Source organism: Mytilus galloprovincialis, chromosome 1 (assembly GCF_965363235.1).
Source record: "Mytilus galloprovincialis chromosome 1, xbMytGall1.hap1.1, whole genome shotgun sequence".
Taxonomy (NCBI): Eukaryota; Metazoa; Mollusca; class Bivalvia; order Mytilida; family Mytilidae; genus Mytilus; species Mytilus galloprovincialis.
The window spans coordinates 107,527,220-107,551,638 of NC_134838.1; the positions used below are offsets into that span (position 1 = coordinate 107,527,220).

General features: G+C 32.4%; 1 protein-coding gene across 1 annotated transcript; it reads left to right on the forward strand.

Annotated features, from left to right (window-relative positions):
• The first annotated feature begins 267 nt into the window (after positions 1-267).
• LOC143053568 (uncharacterized) lies at positions 268-17,077 on the forward strand. The gene is made up of 4 exons (XM_076226398.1): positions 268-335; positions 11,997-12,243; positions 14,814-14,990; positions 16,868-17,077. The coding sequence occupies exons 2-4, from the start codon at positions 12,021-12,023 to the stop codon at positions 16,969-16,971; spliced, it is 504 nt and encodes a 167-aa protein (XP_076082513.1). The 5' UTR covers positions 268-335; positions 11,997-12,020; the 3' UTR covers positions 16,972-17,077.
• Positions 17,078-24,419: the final 7,342 nt, after the last annotated feature.

The following is a 24,419-nucleotide window of genomic DNA, read 5'->3' on the forward strand; positions in this document are numbered from 1 at the left end:
CTTTCCACATCCATCAATTAAACTGAAATTAATTACTGAAACGCCAAAGGTCTAAAACTCTGGTTAACTTAATTCCACATATTACATCACCGTCGAATGTATTTTGGCAAGTTAATAAAAATCTTATCGCAATTAATTTTCTTGTACAGATTATTACCGACAATTGCACAACAAGATTTTCTATAGAACTGTCTGTATTGAGTTATTTACGATGGTTCTTAACAACCTTAAAATAGTATATATATAAAATTCAACAAATAAATATTTGTAATTTAATGTTTAGAACTAATCAGAAGAAACACCAGGGGATAAATTAAAACTACAGTATTCATACTGTAAGTATATGTATATTTAATTTTGCAATAAATAACACCCAATAATAAATAAATGAAATACAAAACAAAACCAACATATATCATAATTACATTTATCAATTACTGCAAAAATGGTATATTTTGACAGTTATAATGAGATGAGGTTTGCTGTCATCACGTCAACCGAAATCCAATAGGAATCACTCTAGTTTTGTTTTAAAGGCATACAACAGAATTGTTTGTTTAAATCTTACAGAGACAAGCGAAACATATTTTTCAAATAAACTAGAATTTCGATTTTAAGCCTTATCAGAACCAAATTACAATAGTATTTATAATAAATAATTTTAAACCTATAATAACAAATGGCCCTTTCTTGTTAACATGTAACAACTTCAGGAATGTTTCGGTGAAAACTGAAGTATTGATTGATTGATTGATTTATTTATTGGTTGGTGGTTAACGCCACTATCAGCACTATTTCATCGCGCCCATTTTGTTATGGCGGAGAAAGCTGGAATACAAGAAGAGAACCACAGACCTTCGACAGTAAGAAACAATAAGAAGTATTTGTATGTGCAAATCTGTAAAAAAGTCAATTGTATTATCAAAAGGCGGACAGAATCAGAAAATAAGAACGATGTATTTCAATATGGTTTAACATTATGATAAGTATTTAAGAAAGCCCAAAGTTTAAAGTCACATGAAACGAATTCCAGTGATTCTATTATTACAGAAATTATTTTAAAAATCAACCAATACATGTACATGTTCTGGACCTATATTCCGTCATATGGTGCGACCCATACGCGAATGGTCCGTGTATTTAACCAGATGATCGTTGAAATGGTGTACCATAAATTAAGAGTTTCTGAAAATGAAATAATCATGGTTACATGATGGATAAAAAAAAGTTTTTTTACTTACTAGTAAGAATTACAGTAAAATAGTTTTTACAATGGTTATTATTCAATTTGGTTTGACCTGATACTCACTGCAATATATGTCGACTTCAGAAAATATCTTCAAAAAATATCTTAATATAATGTCAAATAAAAAGTCAATTGCTTAACTCACAGAAATTGTGATAATTGAAACCTCTCTCCTTTTCGTCTTTGAAAAATATATTTTGATAAATTTGTTTTTATCAAATTAAATATTTCAAATTGTTTTTATTTATCTAATGCGTTTTTGCTCTTATACATGCGATCTTACAATGACAGTAAGATCGAAAGAATGGGAGCAAATTCACATCAATTAAATGAAAATATTTAGACATAAGAAGAATTTCATGTCATAAATAATAATTTAAACAGTGAAGAAAAAAAGATAATATTTATGTAAAAAATATTTTCATTATGTTTCTACTAAAATCTGCTTGCGTTTATCTGGTGAAATAGAAAAACGTTAGGTGTTTCTTGGATAGAAATGTATAAAATCCGAAATTTTTAGTAAATGTCTAAAACTTCGACCAAAGTCTGGTCACGTATTGCCTTTCATGATCAAAATTAACCATTGTACGATCTTTCACGATCAACTTTGATTTACTTCAAAGTAACTCCCCCTCCCCCCTTTAAAAAGTAGAATTATATTAACATTTTAAAGGAGGAATAAACATTTACATTTCACTATACTTTCCGAGACATCATAGTTAAACTTTTGAAAAAGATTTACCTTTAATGTGTATATATATCTCTGGCTTCAAGTATATAATGATAAATTGGAATGTGACCATTAAAGAAATCCCGTTAAAATATTGAATCATTTCGGACTCTAGTAATTGTACAACAATATCTTTCAGTGATTTGACTACTAATAGCAGTTCTTTCGCTAATATAAAAAAAATGATCAGTTATTTTTGTTATAAAGCAAATGAAAATACTGGAATTAACAATTTTTTAGTGTAATTTTTTTTATTTGTTTTAGATCGTGTGACATTACGTGCGTTTGATGGTCTTTTGTATTCGGTGAACAGCTTTGGCTTTTAATTGTTTATACTACATGCGCTTACACACAGCCTTATCAAATTTAAGTTTTTCTATTCAACTGGATGGTCGTTTAAAAATGTGAATTTTGATTTATCTGGTATTAAAAGCGCTCTTTTGTAATTAAAAAGGTATGCTAGATACTTACTGGAAGTGCAATGATGCCAGCAAAGCTGCAAATGTTATTCTTGACAATTTATATACGTTTCAGTAATAAAGTTTATCTACATATTGTAGGTATTCCCGGTATGGGCAACAACTGTACTCCTTTAAAAGCAGAATTGATCATATGTACTGTTATGAATCAAGGATTATGGCCAAACTCAGATTAACCCCGTCTAAATTCTATTTATCTTGATGATATATGTTTCCGTTGAATAATCAAGAATTCTATAAATATACTGCCAAACTTTACACAAAGAAACTTACTTTAAACAAATCAAATATAAACTGTCCTTTCCTAGTTTTTTTTTACAAGAGAAACTTTACGCAAATATTAACAACAGAAGGGACAATTATTCGTTCTCTATTGTTAATTTCCTCTTTTATAATCACTTTGCGTCCGTCGTCCGTCGTCGTAGTCGTCGTCGTCTGTTAACTTTTACAAAAATCTTCTCCTCTGAAACTACTAGGTCAAATTCAACCAAACTTGGCCACAATCATCATTGGGGTATCTAGTTTAACAAATGTGTCCGGTGACCCCGCCAACCAACCAAGATGGCCGCCATGGCTAAAAATAGAACTAAGGGTTAAAATGTAGATTTTGGCTCATATCTCTGAAACCAAAGTATTTAGAGCAAATCTGACAGGGGTAAAATTGTTTATCAGATGAAGATCTATCTGCCCTGAAATTTTCAGATGTATCGGATAACCTGTTGTTGGGTTGCTGCCACTAAATTGGTAATTTTAAGAAATTTTTGCAGTTTTTGGTTATTATTTTGAATAGTATTATAAAGATAGAGATAAACTGTAAACATCATAATGTTCAGCAAAGTATGATCTACAAATAAGTCAACATGACCAAAATGTTCAGTTGACCCCTTAAGGAGTTATTGCCCTTTATAGTCATTTTTTAACCAGGTTTTCGTAAATTTTTGTAATCTTCTACAAAAATCTTTTCCTCTGAAACTACTGGGCCAAATTTGATCAAACTTAGCCACAATCATTATTAGGGTATCAAGTTTAAAAAATGTGTGCGGTGACCCGGCAACCAACCAATAGAACATAGGGGTAAAATATAGATTTTGGCTTATAACTTTGAAACCAAAGCATTTAAAGCAAATCTGACAAGCAGTTAAATTGTTTATCAAGTTAATATCTATCTGCCCTGAAATTTTCAGATGAATTGGCATCTGGTTGTTAGGTTGCTGTCCCCCCAATTGGTAATTTTTAAAGAAATTTTGCCGTTTTTGGTTATTATTTGAATACTATTATAGATAGAGATAAACTGTAAACAGCAATAATGTTTAGCAAAGTAAGATCTACAAATAAGTCAAACATGACCAAAATGGTCAGTTGATCCCTTGAGGAGTTATTGCCCTTATAGTCAATTTTTAACAATTTTCATTAATTTGGTAAATTTTTGTAAATTTTTACAAAATATTTTCCTCTGTAACGAAAGGGCCAAGTTTATTATAGATAGAGAAAATTGCAAGTAGCAAGAATTTCAATAAATAAAGATCTACAAACACATCACCATCATCAAAACACAATTTTGTCATGAATCCATCTGTGTAATTTGTTTAATATGCACATAGACCAAGGTGAGCGACACAGGCTCTTAAGAGCCTCTAGTTTAGGAGGGTGAGGTTCCTTTTGGCACCATCTTATGTGGTGTTTTTTTATATCCCAATTCGTTCGCTATGAATGTGTCTGAAGTGACGTTTTGGACTCTAATGAACGTAATATATCTATTTCTTCAAATCTTTACTAAATTCTGTCATAGAAACAAAGATTTAGTTTCGAAATTTGGCTCACCTGTAGAAAATTTATAACAAAATGGAAAGCACATAATTATTTTTACTGTGATGTAAACCGAGACCGTCAATTTATATGCGATCCGGGTAACCTTATCGAGTCTTTGATAAAGTTGTTAATAATCGAAAAGGTATCAAATTCTTTACTGGTTTTTTTAATACTTGAAACTAGTTTTATTTTTATAAACATCTAGATCAAACACAGATAAACATTATTGTTATACATATAAATACATATGAATTCACGGTATTTCGATATCTAGATTTTGATGAGTTGGGCCTTTTCAATTAATTTGTAAAGTTTGTTCTTATGTCACGCTGTTACACACCTGTCCCACTGAAGTCTGAAGTCTATAAACACGTGAAATCCCACCTTATCATGCATATGCTTGTCCAAAGGAGGAGCCTGTAATTTAGTGGCTTTCGTTTGCTGTTGTTATCATATTTGATTGTTCGTTCATTGTTTTTTCTCTCTCTCGTTAAAATTGTTTTATATTTATCATTTCGAGTCTTTTCATAGCTTGCTATGTTGTATGTGTTTTGTTCATTGTTGAAGACTGTTTTTTAACATATTGTTAATACCATTCTTCGTCATTTATCATTTATTTTCTGGTGGAGAGTCTCATTGGCAATCATACCACATTTTATTAAAAAAAAGAAAGATTTAAAACGCGTATTTTCTTATAGAACTTCCTTTGTTTTCGCCTTTTTCTGATATAACGTAAGCTCACTGTGTCTAAACCACACCGGCAAAATTTGCTCAGACTCGATGGTATCTAACATCCGGCACAATGACGGAACACCAATAGACAAAAGAAAGGTAGGTTTCTCCTTATTTTTTTATTTTTTTTATGATATCGAAGAACATATATACATATACAACTATTTTCTATTGTGAGATGCAATATTTTCTACAACCGTTCTATATTAACGGAGAAATAACTCAAAATGCATGTCAAAATGACGAATTGAGTGAACCTTGCCTCGAAATTGTTTAATTTCTCGTTAAACTGTTCACATTGTACGGAAAGAAAGGTACGGGAAGATAGATATTGACACGGAGATTGCAAATTTAGTTATTATGAGCATCTCAATAATTGTATTTCTGTGTATGGAACGAAAGAAAAGGGTCATGTCAAATTAAAATAAACCGGTTTCGTCAATGTTGTTACTACACAATCACCCGGTTTCGTCTATATATATCACCCGGTTTTTTTTTGGTTTTTTTTAACAAACAATTTATGAAGAGAAACTGTGGCACGGATCTGAACATTGTCTTTCGAGAATTTAAATATATATTTATTGTAAAGTAAACTTGGCGTGTTAAAATCTATTTTAAACGGGCACTTTTGGACATAGTTAATTATGATAATACACATTTTCCTAATGAAAGGCGTACCCCTTATTTCACTTAACTTCAAACTAATTTTATATGGAATATAAATACTGAATAGCAAACACTGGTATCTAATTATTTTGTTACATTATTATATTTTCTTTGTTTATAATAGTAGTATGTAAAGATGAAAAATAAAAGGATGTGTTTTGATTGTGCCATAATTTTAATTTACTATACTATATTATATACACTTTGTTTACAATATTTACTATCAATTATTAATACATTTATGCATTCAATCATTGACGAACAGTCCCAAACCGACTATAGTCTATACTGTTCTGCACAAATTAATCATGCATGCAGTCCTGCCAGATTTTCTGGTACTATATATACTGTGTTACTTGCGCACTAAAGCGAGTTTTCACACTTAAGCATCCATAACATAGCAGTGAGATTTGTAACTTTCTCCCCGTTTCTGGTAGGCACATTTATTTTCATAGGCATGTTTTTCACATTTTTTTTTACAGTTCAAATTCATTTTTTGTACAGTTCAAATTCAATTGAAACTTCAAGATAACTTTCGAAAACAATATCTGACAGTTTTGTATTTTCAATGTGAATAAAAGTTGGTTTGCAAAACATGACCGTCATTTATATCTAGGTCTTATTAAGAAGAAGTGACGGTGACCACTTATCCCATAAGCATTGACAATGAGACAACTTTCTTTTAGACACACACATTATGTTGAATTAATCAAGTTTAGGTCAGCGTATGCCTTAAACAATGAGAAAAACACACAAACTGCATGAAGCAAGCTATAACAGGGCCCTAAATTATAAATGTAAAACAATTCAAACAAGAAAACTACCTGCCTATTTTATGTTCAAAACGCATATGGTATAAAGCAACCAAAGACAACCATGGAATTACAAGCGTGTGATTCGGGAATGGACTGAGTCAAAGTGTTGTCGCTGACACAAACAGTACAACAAAAAGTACAAATAATAACCAGGTGCTCCGCAGGGCGCAGCTTTATACGACCGCAGAGGTCGAACCCTGAACAGTTGGGGCAAGTATGGACAAAACATTCTAGCGTGATACAGCTCTGAATTTGGATTGTGATCAAATTTTTGACATTACATGGTTTTTTTTTACACAAAACAAATGTCAAGATTTTACAAATTTTACAATTAAAGATTTCTTCTTCAAACTTTTTAAATCTAAAATTAAATAGTTGACACAGCATAGGTTTCTGACACAGAATGAATGTGGTCTAATGAACTTAAAAGTTTGTTTTTGCCTTTTAGCAATTCACTATGCTGTTGAATATTAATCCTCTCAAAAAACTGTTTGAAGAAATTTTCTTTTTATTTATGAAATCTGAAATGAGAAAAATTTACCCCCCCCTTTTTTCACATCCCCGTTTCCCTTTTTCCAAAACTGATATCAATTCAAATTTCTAATGGAGTTTGCAACAATAACTACTCTTTTAAATACATCATAAAATATTAAAATGTAAAATAAAGTGCTTGTTATCACTGAATGGTAAAGATTGGTTGGTAGTAAAAGTGAATATACATTGTTTATTGTATAAAACAATAAAAAAAACTTCATCAGCAACATTTTATATTGGCAAATTTCCAATGAAGTTATTTACATAAAGTTATTGGCAAATAAATATAGAAAATGACATCATAGTCATGTCTGGCAAATGTCCAACATACATTATCTAAAAACATTTTAGATAAGATAAGGAAATAAGATGTAAAAAAACTGCTTGTTATCACTGAATGGTAAAGATTATTTTAATTTATCAGTTGGTAGTAAAAAGTGAATATACATTGTATATTGTATATAACAAAGATTTAAGTTGATTCTGGACAAAGAAAGATAACTCTAATTAAAAAAAAATCTTGCTATTGCACAATATTTTGCAATTTGATATTTCTTGCTTACTATTCTGGACAAAGAAAGATAACTCTAATTAAAAAAAATTTGCTATTGCACAATATTGTGCAATTAGATATTTCTTGCCATTGCGCAATACTGTGCAATTGAAAAGACTTGCTATTGCACAATACTTAATATTATAATTTTAGATCCTGATTTGGACCAACTTGAAAACTGGGCCCATAATAAAAAATCTAAGTACATTTTTGGATTCAGCATATCAAAGAACCCCAAGATTTCAATTTTTGTTAAAATCAGACTAAGTTTAATTTTGGACCCTTTGGACTTTAGTGTAGACCAATTTGAAAACAGGACCAAAAATGAAGAATCTACACACACAGTTAGATTTGGTATATCAAAGAACCCCATTTATTCAATTTTTGATGAAATCAAACAAAGTTTAATTTTGGACCCCGATTTGGACCAACTTGAAAACTGGGCCAATAATCAAGAATCAAAGTACATTTTTAGATTCAGCATATCAAAGAACCTAACTGATTCATTTTTTGTCAAAATCAAACTAAGTTTAATTTTGGACCCTTTGGACCTTAATGTAGACGAATTTGAAAACGGGACCAAAAGTTAAGAATCTACATACACAGTCATGACAGTTAGATTCGGCATATCAAAGAACCCCAATTATTCAATTTTGATGAAATCAAACAAAGTTTAATTTTGGACCCTTTGGGCCCCTTATTCTGTTGGGACCAAAACTCCCAAAATCAATACCAACCTTCCTTTTATGGTCATAAACCTTGTGTTTAAATTTCATAGATTTCTGTTTACTTATACTAACGTTATGGTGCGAAAACCAAGAAAAATGCTTATTTGGGTCCCTTTTTGGCCCCTAATTCCTAAACTATTGGGACCTAAACTCCCAAAATCAATACCAACCTTCCTTTTGTAGTCATTAACATTGTGTTTAAATTTCATTGATTTCTATTTACTTAAACTAAAGTTATTGTGCGAAAACCAAGAATAATGCTTATTTGGGCCCTTTTTTGGCCCCTAATTCCTAAACTGTTGAAACCAAAACTCCCAAAATCAATCCCAACCGTTCTTTTGTGGTCATAAACCTTGTGTCAAAATTTCATAGATTTCTATTAACTTAAACTAAAGTTATAGTGCGAAAACCAAGAAAATGCTTATTTGGGCCCTTTTTGGCCCCTAATTCCTAAAATGTTGGGACCAAAACTCCCAAAATCAATACCAACCTTCCTTTTGTTGTCATAAACCTTGTGTTAAAATTTCATAGATTTCCATTCACTTTTACTAAAGTTAGAGTGCGAAAACTAAAAGTATTCGGACGACGACGACGACGACGACGCCAACGTGATAGCAATATACGACGAAAATTTTTTCAAATTTTGCGGTCGTATAAAAAATGATGAAAAAACCTTAACTCGTCCGATGACAGAGTCTGTATAGTAAATGCGCGATGTGTACCAAAACTTGTATCATAGTTAAAATTATCCCTTAAATATAATAAATATACATATATTCGCAGTTTACTATGAAGTCCGGACTATCACTGAACTAGTATAAACATTTATTAAGGGGCCAGCTAAAGGACGCCACCGGATGCGGGAGTTTCTCGCTTCATTGAAGACCCATTGTGGCCTTCGGCTGTTTTCTGCTCTATGGTTGGGTTGTTGTCGCTTGGAATTTGTATGAACTTTTCATGTTGATAGACATTTTTGAATAATACGTCCACTTTGAAATAAACTGAATCCGTCTGAACGTATATATTGTCAAAATATATTGACCAACGTCAGTGTATGATCATCATAACACAACGGCGACAATACAGACTCGTTTTTTTTAGTAATGTTAACAAAATAATTATTATTGAACTTTGTCGATGACCTGAGACTATTATACTATTATACTAATTTGTACATATATAACAGTATAGTTACAATAAGGGATAAAAAAAACATATTTTAATGCATGGTAGTTGTAATCCTACATTCATTTTCTATGTCGATTATGCATGCATATACAGTTGTCTTATTATCACCGTTTATCCTAAGATTTATTTTTAACGATTGTAGAAAAGATTACACACATAGAATGATTAGATTACTTATAAAGGTGTCCATCCTATTGTGCGAGAAAATCACATATCAATTGTGTGTTTCGATTTTTAAGACCGTAAACTTTAATTTCAAGTTTAAACATGTTCAACATATTTTCCCATAACTCATATAGAAAACGCATATTTAGAGAGCTTTAATCTCAATATGCTGTTAAAAAATTTCGGAATGCAAAGTAAATTAAAATATTTGTGTTCTATAAGAGTAGGAATTCAAGTTTTTGCTTATTATTTTTTTTGAATCTGAGACTCATATAAATAATAAGCCGTTGTCCGGTGAACGAATTTGTTTTCCAACGACCCACAAAACTCCTTTTGAACGCTGAAGTTAAATAATCAATTATAATGTAATGCGATTATGATTTTTTTTATTTGACCAAACCGGGTTATCCATTTTGAAATCTATGACGAAACCGGGTTGTATACATTGACGAAACCGGCCAGTTCCATTTTGACATGACCCATTTCTTTCGTTCCATACACAGAGATACAATTATGGAGATGCTCATAATAACTAAATTTGCAATCTCCGTGTCAATATCTATCTTCCCGTACCTTTCTTTCCGTACAATGTGAACAATGTAACGAGATATTAAACAATTTCGAGGCAAGGTTCACTCAATTCGTCATTTTGACATGCATTTTGACTTATTTCTCCGTTAATATAGAACGGTTGTAGAAAATATTGCATCTCACAATAGAAAATAGTTGTATATGTATATATATTCTTCGATATCATGAAAAAAATAAAAAAATAAGGAGAAACCTACCTTTCTTTTGTCTATTGGTGTTCCGTCATTGTGTCGGATGTTAGATACCATCGAGTCTGAGCAAATTTTGCCGGTGTGGTTTAGACACAGTGAAGCTATTCATGTTAAATCCCGATAATGATAATTTTTTCCCGTCTTTATTTTTATGCTTACATGACAGACGTTCAAAATGTTTGCTGAAGCCTTTTTTCTCGTATTCTATACTTTACAACTGCACACTTTAATTACTATAACTCGCATACCAAAGTATGAAAAATATCTATTGTTTTTTGTGTTATAATTTGGGAAATATATAATAGTTGATTTGTTAGTGGAATGTTTCATGCCAATAATTAAATATAGTGGATAAAATTGTCTACAACTGTCTGCAACTAACAAACAAACAAAAGAAAATCGAAATAGATTTTTATAAATAAAAAAAAAACCAAATTAAACATGAAAAGAATATATAACGTAATATTAGTCCTTTGGTGGGTTTAATTTTTATTAAGCAGTAGACTGTATATTTTACTGTATTTTATTTGTATCTACCGAGGACGGAAAGGTAAAGCATGTATTTTGACATTCTAGCTTAAGGATACATCTAAGGGTGTATTATAAATTAAGCAGATGAGTGACAATTTCTTATTATTATATATGAGTTAAACTAAATTTATTTTAATTGACAAAAGCACAGCTGTCTTGGCAGTCAATTTTTCTTCAATAGGATCCTCGAAGAGTGACTTGGGAATAGAAAATTGCAACTCCTGGGATTCTTTCTGGCTAAATGGCAAACCTTTTGCTGTGACTGTTTTTCGATGTATATCTGTGTTTGGCAAGAATGCTGCTTATTGCATGGTGACATTCAACTCGGAATTTGGGATTATGTTGCGCTTTCCCTGTTTAAGAAAGCTGAAAATACCAAATGGATATTTCAACTCATAAGTCGTCGAAAGACTATAAACCACCAAACGACAATGTAGTATACAAAACATAGACACTTAAAACTAAGCAACGTGAAAATCATCAAAAACCGGGGGTGATATAAGGTGCTACGGAAGGTTAAGCAGATCCGATGCCACATTACTCATGAAAATACATATTCGGTGATAACGATCAATTCGGTGTTATCACATTCGAAGAAAGGTAAACGGGATTGTGGTTACGAAAATAAGAACATACCCGTTACGAGACAGATGTTCGACAACGGTCATCCAAGTGAACTCGTGGTGACGTCCGTAAAATTTTGGAAGGGATAACTTTAACCGTTTGCCCCTATTAACCCTTGGTCATAGAAGCCAATCAATAGCTATTTATTCGGTTTGCAGATTATTGTTAGCTTATCAAAGTTTTGAAAGCCTTTACTGAAGCTAAGATTGTTTTATTTGCTGTTGTCCTGAACATGCATAGACATCGGAAGTTAAAAAAACAAATGTCCATAGCTCCGGGTTGTAATATTGACTGTTCTCAATATTTACTATGACTTTGAGTCGTTAAAAAATGTACATATACAAACCATTTTCAGCAATGGTAGTTATTCTCAATACAAGTACATGAATACATACATTTTTTTCTAACTTTCAGGTCACAAATTAAACCAAGTGAACCATGTTCCTGTTGGTTTTGTTAACAGTGCTGTTTACCATTTCCTTGTGTCATGGTTGTAGCCAGAGGAACACAGTATCTATTGAAGACAATCTTAAAACATCTCATCTTGTTATAGGTGCAACGATCATTGGTGAAAATATTACTTTTTATAAAGCAAATGTGTTATGTGTGATTAAGAACAGCAAGAACTTAAAAGAACGATACGTATTAATCCCAAAAGAAGGTATGTAAAACTTATACCTTCTTTAAAAGATCTATATTACATTTACTGTTTCAAAGTGCTACGAGCTGTTGAAATATTAAGCGGACGAGACAACCTCTTGTTCTAGCTTCTAACCATTTGTATCGGATACGTTCAATGACAAAAGTTAGGGAAATCGATTACATTAAACGTTTGTAGATATCGAGTAGAATGGCCATATGGTACGTTTTGCTTAAAAGTTAGTTAACCAGAAAAACAACAGTAGAGTAGGGACTTGTTTATCTTTTCGTCGTCTTTCGATGTCTGTTATGTCATGATTTGTTTTGAATGTACCATTGGTATTTACCGTCTCTCGAAAGCATTTTTAATTGAATTTTGATCTGTATTCTGCAAATCGGTTTTAATGTTCAATTTAACTGAGATTGTAATACCTTATACAACATAAACAAACTGAGTCTTTTGGCTCTTAGCTGGAGGTATAGTTGGTTTTATATGTTCTTTATTTGTATAAGGTCTGCCATGATCTGATATCCGTTATTTTACTCTTACACTGTTTCACATTTTGACATGAAATAGCCATCTATAGCTTTCTTTAAGGGATGATTTTTGCTCACTGTTAAAGACCGCATAGGTACCCGTCTTGTTTTACATCTTTGTCCTTCCATCTTCCAACAATAGTTGTCCAATTGGTAATACCGCATCTTCCTATTTTCAATTACCATATATGAGCTACCATATTGCGTATGCTATTGAGTACATGGGTGTACGGTGGATTTATACTGGCAATATTGCACAATGTATATAAAAATTTGAAATTGGATAAAAAAATATAATTAGGCATTAAAATTAGAAAGATAATATCATAGGGAACATGTGTACTAAGTTTCAAGTTGATTGGACTTCAACTTCATCAAAAACTAACTTGACCAAAAACTTTAACTTGAAACATGCACTTTCATTTTCTATGTTCAGTGGACCGTGAAATTGGGGTCAAAAGTTTAATTTGGTTTTAAAATTAGAAAGATCATATCATAAGGAACATGTGTACTAAGTTTCAAGTTGATTGGACTTCAACTTCATCAAAAACTACCTTGACCAAAAACTTTAACCTGAAGCGGGACAGACGGACGAACGAACAGACGAACGAACGAACGAACGAACGGACGAACGAACGAACGGACAGACGGACGGACGAACGGACGCACAGACCAGAAAACATAATGCCCCTCTACTATCGTAGGTGGGGCATAAAAATGAGTTATGATTCTTTACATATTGTCCAATTGGTAATACCGCATCTTCCTATTTTCAATGACCATATATATGAACTACCATATTGTGTAGGCTTTTGAGTATATGGGTGTACGGTGGATTTATACTGGCAATATTGCACATCTACGTATATAGAAATTAGAGTTATGGTTCTTTACATATGAGGAAACTAAAAAAAAACACACTTCTGTAAATAGAAAAATTAGAGCACAATCAAGCACTCTCTCAACATTGAGTTATGCTCCTTTGTACATGTGATCACAAAATAAGAGTAACAATTGTTGTACTATTTGGCGTCTTCCATTAAAACCAGCAGATATATCTTGAATACCCTTCAGTCTTATTATATACTGAGTCAAATATGACACCCTTTTTCTATATGTGCACTATAGACAAGAACGGGGTTTGCAGAAGTCAAAACACAGCCTTAAATCACATTTACCAGAGGAAGCTGCAATCGACAACGTACTTTTCAACTGAATATTATCAATTAAAATGAAACAATTAAAATGTTTACCACTGGTCAAGAATTGGATGGTTCATAGGTTAGCTACAACAATTTTAATGTTATAATGACATAATTTAAAGTAGTATGGCGGTTTACACTAAAACTGCTAGAATAAGTTCATACTTTTGTCAAAATGTAGTTTCCATTGTACTACTATAAAAAGTGGGATAAAAGTAAGAAGTCACCAAAGTTTTCAAACTACAGGATGTGAAAAATTATAAGAATTATAAACTAAACAAAATATTGCTATGTGAATAAAAAGAAAATTAAATAACAGATCTGAAGAACAAATATAAATCGACAGTACACTGTTTCAGAAATTATAAAAAATAAAAAAAATAGTGCGACCTTTCTCTTTCGTTGCTTTTATACAAAGTAGAAACAATTACTGCACATTTCTCTAAAAAAATCTCCCGTTATAAGACTAAATTTTGTTTTTATTAATCAAGCCCAAATATTCTCTTTTGGAAAAACAGTCGAAACAATGTGATTACAACTGAATTGAATTCTTACCTATTTTTTTATAATTATTATTACGGTAAAAATCAAGACCAATTATTTTCAGCTATTAAAGATCCAAGATGTCTGAAGATTATTTTTTAATCGGCATATTACCAACAAAGCACATACAATATTCAAATAATACTTTGCGAGTTGCGAGGAGCAAAATAAGAAAAATGAGGAAAACAAAACTTTTGGAAAAATGAGGAAAACAAAACTTTCATTGATTAGAATATCAAATCTATTATCCATGTAGCATGCTTTAAGATCAATTGATGTTAAAAATGACGTATAATATTTTTTTTTGTAGGTACTCATAGTGATGGTCTTTGTTTTGAAAACAATTTCGAGTACTATATGAAGTACATACTATTCTTAAGAGAGCTTGTACCGAGTGCACCTTTATATAGAACGTACAGTGCCGAGCTTCCTTTTAGTAGACTCACAGAGGTTAAAGATATCTGTGAAAATTCAAACATATGCGAAGGTAAACATGATATATATGTGTTTTCCCTTCTAAATGAACTAAACGAGACACAAGAAAACTTGAAAACAACAATTTGAATTCATAACAAATTTGTTTGTAAGATTTAAGGCCATAATATAGTTGTCTGTCATAAGCATTTTTCATTTATCATTTATCAACCTCTTCCGTTAGCCAGTTGTACAAATGTTATGAATTGACGATCAATACATGTACATAACTGTTGTCCTCTGCTCACCACTGGGAGGTGGAAGTAGGGTTTCGAGCAGGATAAATCAGTATTAAAGCTAAATATTTACATACTTTAAAACCTAAGATAAAAGCACTCTGCTAATGCTAAAATGAAGAATTATGAATCTATTTACAGCATTCAAATCCATAAAAACGGAATACATTCAAATCATAAATCTGTTCTTGTCGAGTGTTTATAGGCAACACATCCAATATATTCCTTTCTTGTGATTTCGTCTCTTCTATATTTGGCATAATGGCCGATAACGAGGTCCATCTTTTCTTTGTCTGGCTTACGTACTGCTGTGGGCATTTCTGGAGTTCGCTGGTGGATAGCGTTTATACATTGTGCATATATATGTACTAAGAATGTAAGACATTCATGTCATCAGAAGGAGTGTCAGACATATTGTCAAACGTGAAGCAGTCATCGACTTCATTTGGGGGAAGGAATGGTAACCCGAAAAAATGGGATAGCCATTGACCAATGTTGCTTAATTTGTCTGTATACTCTGTGCTCAGCCCATGTAAAAGTATTAACTTACCTGTAAATTACCTGTAAATCCAATTTAAAAATAAAATCGGCGCAAATGAAAAAATGAAATCGGCGCAAATGAAAGAATGAAAATTTTCAAAATTGGCGCAAATGTCATACGCCCATTAATTCATTAATAGAATCATTTTTTTTTAAACGTGGACAATACCATTTCTTGGCGCGCTTAGGTTATCGGATTACTGGGTCATGTTAGGTGAACGTACGTCTGAAACACGCACTTGACATATCGTACGAGTTATAGACATTCAAATTGTAAGGTCGTCAAGTGTTCTACGCATAAATCAAACAATACGAATAACTAGCAGAGGACTAAACCTTCTGTGTCGATTTAGATGTTATATACTTAATCCTTCTTTTTGTTCTCGCTCAACTACAAGTAACTCATTCTTTTATTCTATTTAAATTCCCACTGGAACGCCTCTGAGTGAGCGTAAAATCACTGTTATCGGTAGCCGATGACAAACAAGTAAAACATGGTCAAGGTAAATGATGCAGTATTACTACCATTATAAGTATTGCGGTTGTCCACGCTGTTATGCAATTGATTCAACATTGCCTCTTGATTTTTTTTACATGTAGTACTTTCATTTATTCTTTAATTAAACAAGATCGACCAATGTTATCTCTATTTTTCCTCAAAATATTTGATGAAAGTTGAAAGTTGATTATTGTGGTTCGCTTCTTGACAAGTTATGGTAAATTTTGAGAAAAATGAATATCGAATGTTCTTTGTATATATATACATGAACTTTCATTTAAAAACACCCAGACGTAATCAAATTATCACCGTATCACAACTGGCCTAAAAGAAATAAAGAGTAAAATAGAATCAAAAACAGAAAAAAAGCGCTAAAACATTGTTGAAATGAAAATCATGAAATTGTTCTTAAAGCAAATAAAATAAGTCATTGACAAATGAAATAATATCATAGAACTTTACAAAATATTTCAAATTTAATCATTCAACATTTGGTACTTTCTTTATGTATTTCATAACTTGGTAAAAAATAAAATATTCGCACGTTGCGATTTTGCGTGTTTCGGAAAAAATAAAAAAAAATTAGTTGAAGCAGACATTTTTGTCTACTTACAGAAGGTAAAGATAGCTGCTTCAGTGGGACAGGTACTACAGCCAGATATGTGTGGACAATTATGTGTGTTCCTTTGTTACTGATGTACTTTGGATATTTTACATGAGAAACACACTGAAAAGTAAGACATCGTATGACATTTTGAATTGTTTATTGAGAAACATACTTGTTTTAACCAAGAGAAAACATTTTACATATTTAATTCATGTTGTAAAATCACATTGTTATGATCAAATATTAATTTCATTTGTCGTTTCCACATAATGTGTTCATTTAGAGGTAGTGATCAATTCGTTGTGTGACTTTTGAATATTGCAACATTTCGTCGTATTTTTGGTATTAAACGTTACCACACTATAAATGTCTTTTCAAAAAGATGTCTCAAAACTGCAATTTTGGTCGATTTTGACAAAAAAAAGTTCTATATTTTTATACAATTTAACCATTCCTATAACCAAAACTAAAATCCTATATAAAATGTCGCTACATTGTATATATGTATTGTTTTTCTGATACTTGCATATTCATCTATGCAGTTCGATGCAAAAAAAATAAAGAACCATCAAAATCTAAACAAATAAAACCATGCATGATTTGCCATAATGAAACTGTATAAACATTGTCTTATTTTGTTTTATACTGAATACATTTTGTTTTATGGATATATACATATGAAATAAATTGAGTATACCATAGTCTACCTTCCGGATTTTTACCTTGTGAAAACAACAAATACAGCATTGAAATTAATTCAACCTGTTCAAAAGCAGATTTTAGGAGGACTTACCTCTAATTTTGGCCAAATAATATATGATGATGATATGAAAAGGTATATCGAGATTTGGAGATTCACTGAAGGCATGGAAAGGTATTATATGTTATTTAGACCTGCAACAATCATTCGCCAAATATCTATATATACCGGTATATTTATCTAATATACTGTATTAGAACTATTATTCTGTTCTTTTGTGTTACAAAGAAATGTCACATTGTATTTTTTAAAGTATAAGAAACTTCTGTGTCATTCTCCTATTAACAGATAAAAAACTAATACGAACAGCAACTATTTTACTGTTAACTTGCGTGTGTCCAGAATGGTCCTGAAGGGACAAGTATAAACAGAGATAACGAAATAACTTAATGACAATTTTACTACAACCGTTGTCAAAATGGCGACAATAATGTATGATTGTCGTTAGATCTTGTAAATTATGATTAATTGCAGTATGTGAACGGACGGTGCTTAACCTTGGGCGATCAATGTTTACAAACAAAACAGAAAAAGGTTGATTTTGTCAAATCCACCTCAATTTTGTCCATTATCTAAGACACTTGAATAAAAGTTAACGAAATGAGGAATCCATTTTAATTGCAGAACAGTAAATTTCTTAAATTATCCGGATAAGTTTGATTCAAGACCTAAAAACACTAATAGACGTACATGTACGTTTCAAATACTGTTTACCAGAACTTAAAAACTATAATAAAAAAACAAAGGATATTGGGTATCTATCCATGATGATAGCACAAAAACAGTACATACAAAACGCATAGGAACAGCTAGAGCTCTGCTCATGTCACTGTCGACGTATAGACTCTGTTCGACGGTTACTTTGCTTGTGTGATCGACTTCATTCATGCATACAACCACAGTGTGGGAACGGAACTGTACGGTTTTCTATTAATTTGGTCATTCGGGAGACTGTCAAGCGGTGCTCCGACATTTGCAAAATAACAAGTTGCTTGATGGAAACTTTGATGAACTCTTATGTTGCTATATAACGTTTCTGCTTCAAGTTTTGATAGCTAAAACATTCTTTATGTAAATATGAACCAATAAAATAATAAGAAAGATATATGTATTCAAACGTTTTCCTTAGAATGATGGAGCTCCGTGTAAAACGATCAAAATTGTCACACAACAGCGATAAAAAATGTCAAATAAACATCGAAAAATCAATGTTTGCTACCTGAATTTTCACATGTACCTTTTCTGATATATAGTCTTACCTATCTGAAAGTTTCAAAGCCATTGTCCCAGTAGAAATCAAAATATATTCATTTTCTCCATGTCGGATATTTTTATTGACTGTACAATCGCTTGCAAGTTCACTGTAATATCACTCGGAGCCTTCCTGTACAATCGCTTGGAGCTTTCCTGTAGAATTGCTTGGCCAAATTTATTAAATACATTGTATATGCACTGCATTGGTTGTTTCTTGCTGTTCTATTAAATTCATCTATGGTATTTGAAGTGAAAATAAGCATAAAACCGGTCATTTTGACAATTTAGATTCTATCAAGGAACCCTTTTAAGGCGACTATATCAGAGACAAAAACAAAATGTGTACAATAGATATAAAAATGAAGGTGTGGTATGATTGCCAAAGAGACAACTCTCCACAAGAGACCAAAATGAAACAGAAATTACCAACTATAGGTCACCGTACGGTCGTCAACAATGAGCAAAGCCCATACCGCATGGTCAGCTATAAAATGCCCCGAAAAAACAATGTAAAACGAGAAAACTAATGGCTTATTTATGTACAAAAAATGAACGAAAAACAAATATGTAACACATAAACACAAAACCACTGGATAAATATACAAAACAAAAAGAAAAGGACAGTACAAAATATGTTAAGAATCTAATCTAAAATAGAACTGAAAATAATCCTGTTACAAAATAAATATTTACTAGAACACACCCGCGAAATCGCGGGGAAATAGAGTGTATGTAAATTGTAAAAAAAATATACTGACTGGAGAATTTCAGGAGAAATATCAAAAGTCAAAGGTACTTAGGGACTGGGCACATTTTGTTGCCCTCCCCCTATTTTCCAAATACCGATTTTTATACCTTCTGTTTTTCTGTACTCTATGAACATGCATATATACTTTAATTACTATACAGAGAATTTCAAGAGAGGTATCAAAAGTCAAGGGTACTTAGGGACTGGGCACATTTGTTTGCCCTCCCCCTGTTTTCCAAATACCGATTTTTATACCTTCTGTTTTTCTGTACTCTATGAACATGCATATATACTTTAATTACTATACAGAGAATTTCAGTAGAGGTATCAAAAGTCAAAGGTACTTACATATATATACATATACATCAGTGAACGTCATGAATAGTAAAGAGCCCCCCCCCCCCCCCAAGATAACCATTGGAATTTATAGTAAATTATAACAAATACAGTTATTCATAGTAAATGTATGTATACAGAAATATATCCGCAGTGGCCGCCGTTGATAATAAACCATAGGCGGATCCCAGGGGCGGACCGTTGAAAAAGAATGTTGATTATATGGGGAATCACTGAAGTATGAGAGGAACGCCCCCCCCCCTTTTAGGTCAGTCAGTGCCCTCCTCCCTTATGAAAAGTTCTGGATCCGCCACTGTGAACTAAATGATAGTAAATAACAAATATTATTCATTTTCGTTTTCCTCCCAAAATAACCCAAACTGAAACACGTTAAGCAAGTATGATAAATGCTAGAACTCAAAATGATAGCAGAAAGCAAATTTATATACTTTATTCATAGTCTTTGTATGTTCAAGGTACAGAAAAGAAATTTGTACTAAATTATAACAAATACAGTTATTCATAGTTAATGTATGTAAGTATGTACAGAAATATATCCGCAGTGACCGCCGTTGATTATAAACCATAGGCGGATCCCATTGGGGGGGGGGGGGGCTGGGGGCCCTGCCCCCCATTTCGTTAAAACAATTTGTTGATTATATGGGGAATCACTGAAGCATGAGAGGAACCCCCTCCCTTTTAGGTCAGTCAGTGCTCCCTCCCTTTATATGAAAAGTTCTGGATCCGCCACTGTAAACTAATTGATAGTAAATAGCAAATATTATTCATTTTCGTTTTCCTCCTAAAATAACCCAAACTGAAACACGTTAAGCAAGGATGATACATGCTAGAACCCCATTTCGTTGAAACAATTTGTTGATTATATGGGGAATCACTGAAGCATGAGAGGAACCCCCTCCCTTTTAGGTCAGTCAGTGCCCCCCTCCCTTTATATGAAAAGTTCTGGATCCGCCACTGTAAACTAATTGATAGTAAATAGCAAATATTATTCATTTTCGTTTTCCTCCTAAAATAACCCAAACTGAAACACGTTAAGCAAGGATGATACATGCCAGAACCCCATTTCGTTGAAACAATTTGTTGATTATATGGGGAATCACTGAAGCATGAGAGGAACCCCCTCCCTTTTAGGTCAGTCAGTGCCCCCCCCTCCCTTTATATGAAAAGTTCTGGATCCGCCACTGTAAACTAATTGATAGTAAATAGCAAATATTATTCATTTTCGTTTTCCTCCCAAAATAACCCAAACTTAAACACGTTAAGCAATGATGATACATGCTAGAACTCAAAATGACAGCAAAAAAGCAAATTCATATACTTTATTCATAGTCTTTGTATGTTCAAAGTACAGAAACAATCGTAACTACTCGGCCATTCTCGCTACGCAGTACAATAGCTTATTTCTTCGTGCAACCAGAAAGGCCGAGTTGTTCCGATTGGTACAGAAAAACACAAACCGGAAGTCTAATCTGACTTAAAGTTTTGTCCAATGACGGGAAAATATCCGGACGCATTCTTTTTCGTTTTTATCCCAAAATAACCCAAACTGAATGATCATAAGAATGGATGACAAATGCGACTATACATGTTACCTATAGGACATAGAGGCATGATGATTAATTTATTGTGGAAGGAGGAGAAGCGACACCCAAAATGAGGTCTTCTCGTTTAATAGTATAGATATATACCGAAAAGGTGACTAGATTCTCTTTAAGGGTAATTAGCATAATTTGAATTTTACTTAATATATTATTTACCAGCAATTTAAAAAATAATAATAAATACATATTTGAACAATACAACAAAATATTTTCATCACAGGATCGGGATATTGTAACTTGATATGTACCATAGTTTGTCTGATTTTCCATTGAAAAAGGTGTGATGGTATCGACACATACACCACAGTTCCACATCGACCCTCTGATTGGTTTACCAGAAGATTGAAAATGGTCATGTGGTGTATGTTAGATACCCCATACTTTTAGTCAGAAACTACAATGTAACACATTTTCTTTCCTGCGATATCAGCGAAGCTTTCTCGTGAAATTTAGCTCCTCCTATGGTGTATCTACACATACCCAACACTTTTTAATTTGGTAACTATAACAAGGAATTCGAATGTGGAATGGTGGTAGATAACCACTGATCCAAGAAAAGACACGTATATGTCAATAAACATGATATTAAAATAAGAAGATGTGGTATAATTTCAAATGAGATGTCTGTTTATTACAAGCTATAGCTACCTGTAGAAAAAGGTCCTGTAAAATTAAATTTTATCAAGGATGGGAGAGGACTTATAATCTGAAAAACAGAGAAAACACAAAATCCTTCAACATGATTTTTTTTTTATATCAATGTCACGATTCAGCAACTTTTCAATATTCCCCACTATAGCATCCGACAAACGAACGAACGTTGTTTTTTTTTTTTAGTAAGAACAACATTTTTAGCAAACCACATTTATATCTTCAATTTAAAAATAAGGAGATGTGATATGATTGTCAAAGTTCAAAAAATAAATGGATTTAAGCAATTATTATAGTCGGCTATAAAAGGTCCCGACATGAAAAATAAGAATCAATACCTTTCGAATTTAACTGAGGGCCTATTTCATAATAGACTAAAACAATTTACAAAAAATATATATGACAGACATGAACCAACGACAACCACTAAACTACGAGCTCTTAATTGACTTGAAACTAGTACATAAAGAATTTGGCAGGGTTAAAAATGCCTGTGTGCGCTCATTTCTCCCCAAAACTAGCACAGCACAAGACCAAACTATAAAAATCAGATGAATGATCGGATCATCATACTATAATTACGATATCAGACCAGGTGCGGATCCCGCCTTTCTGCAAAAGGGGTGTCCAAACCACGGAACACACTGAAACGTCCACAAAATAAAAAAAATAATCGGGAAAAATGGGGTTTCAACCACCAAAACTCCCTCTCCCCGCATACCGGATCCGCTAATGCAGGCTGCATCCATTCAAATAAAAGCTTCAAACATCATTAACACTTTTAAGTGTGTAATTTAGGTTTAAAAAAATGAAAAAAACAATACCAAATAAGTAACTGTTTAATCGTAACAGAAAAAAAGGAGAGAAAAATCATGCCAGACATATATTGTATTGGATTGCAGTAGTTTTAATAAATATTTATATGACAAAAGTATCATGGAAAACATAAACTGATCACGAATGTGGCAGAAGAGATAGTAGTAAGCATTATCTACTTAAGAGTTATAATTAGTCATATGCCACTAGAAACGATTACAGCAAAATGCAATGAGTGTGTAGGAAAAAGTAATACCTTTGGCTAGCTTGCTTGCTAGCTGGACCGTGAAGTCATAACAAGGTAAAGTAGGTTACCCTCCTTTCGGAGTTGTCTAGTTGGCCAAACGATGAAAAGAAAAGCTCCAAGCGATTGTACAGAAAGGCTCCGAGTGATATTACAGTAAACTTGCAAGCGATTGTACAGTCTATAAAAATATCCGACATGGAGAAAATGAATATATTTTGATTTCTACTGGGACAATGGCTTTGAAACTTTCAGATAGGTAAGACTATATATCCGAAAAGGTACATGTGAAAATTCAGGTAGCAAACATTGATTTTTCGATGTTTATTTGACATTTTTGATCGCTGTTGTGTGACAATTTTGATCGTTTTACACGGAGCTCCATCATTCTAAGGAAAACGTTTGAATGCATATATCTTTCTTATTATTTTATTGGTTCATATTTACATAAAGAATGTTTTAGCTATCAAAACTTGAAGCAGAAACGTTATATAGCAACATAAGAGTTCATCAAAGTTTCCATCAAGCAACTTGTTATTTTGCAAATGTCGGAGCACCGCTTGACAGTCTCCCGAATGACCAAATTAGTAGAAAACCGTACAGTTCCGTTCCCACACTGTGACAACTGTCACCTTGGTGTATAAGTTAGATTACTTGTTCATCAATCTTGTTTCACAAACCCGATTAGATCAGTAGAACGTATTAACTGAATACTAAACCTAAACACAGATATTGTACAAATTTAAAACAGTTTTACTTTCATGAGTCCGAGCGCTTTTCTCGATCTTTCTTCACCAAGAACGCTTAAAACCGAATACTGTAAAGACAATGCAGAATCAGAACCGATAAAAACTTTATTGATGTACAATGATGGATTTCATAAAAATGGACATAGCGTAAAAGTAAAAAAAATGTCATTCAAGCATAAAAGATAAGAAATATCGAGCCAGCGTTCACTAAATATACAAGACGACATTATAATATGAAGTGCCATTAATATTTGAACACGTGTTGCCCAGTCTTCCATTCACTATGTTGTGTTTTGTATCATGTTGCTTGTCTTTTTTTGATTTTTTTTCTCATTTTTACGCTGATGTTGTTTATAGAGCTTTATATATGTTGTTTAGAT

What these genes read in the sequence shown, in the direction of transcription:
- LOC143053568 (XM_076226398.1), top strand. Translation starts at nt 12,021, where the DNA reads ATGTTCCTGTTGGTTTTGTTAACAGTGCTGTTTACCATTTCCTTGTGT. An exon ending in CGTATTAATCCCAAAAGAAG is followed by an intron (nt 12,244 to 14,813) that starts GTATGTAAAACT and finishes TTTTTTTTGTAG; the next exon opens with GTACTCATAGTGATGGTCTT. An exon ending in AAATTCAAACATATGCGAAG is followed by an intron (nt 14,991 to 16,867) that starts GTAAACATGATA and finishes GTCTACTTACAG; the next exon opens with AAGGTAAAGATAGCTGCTTC.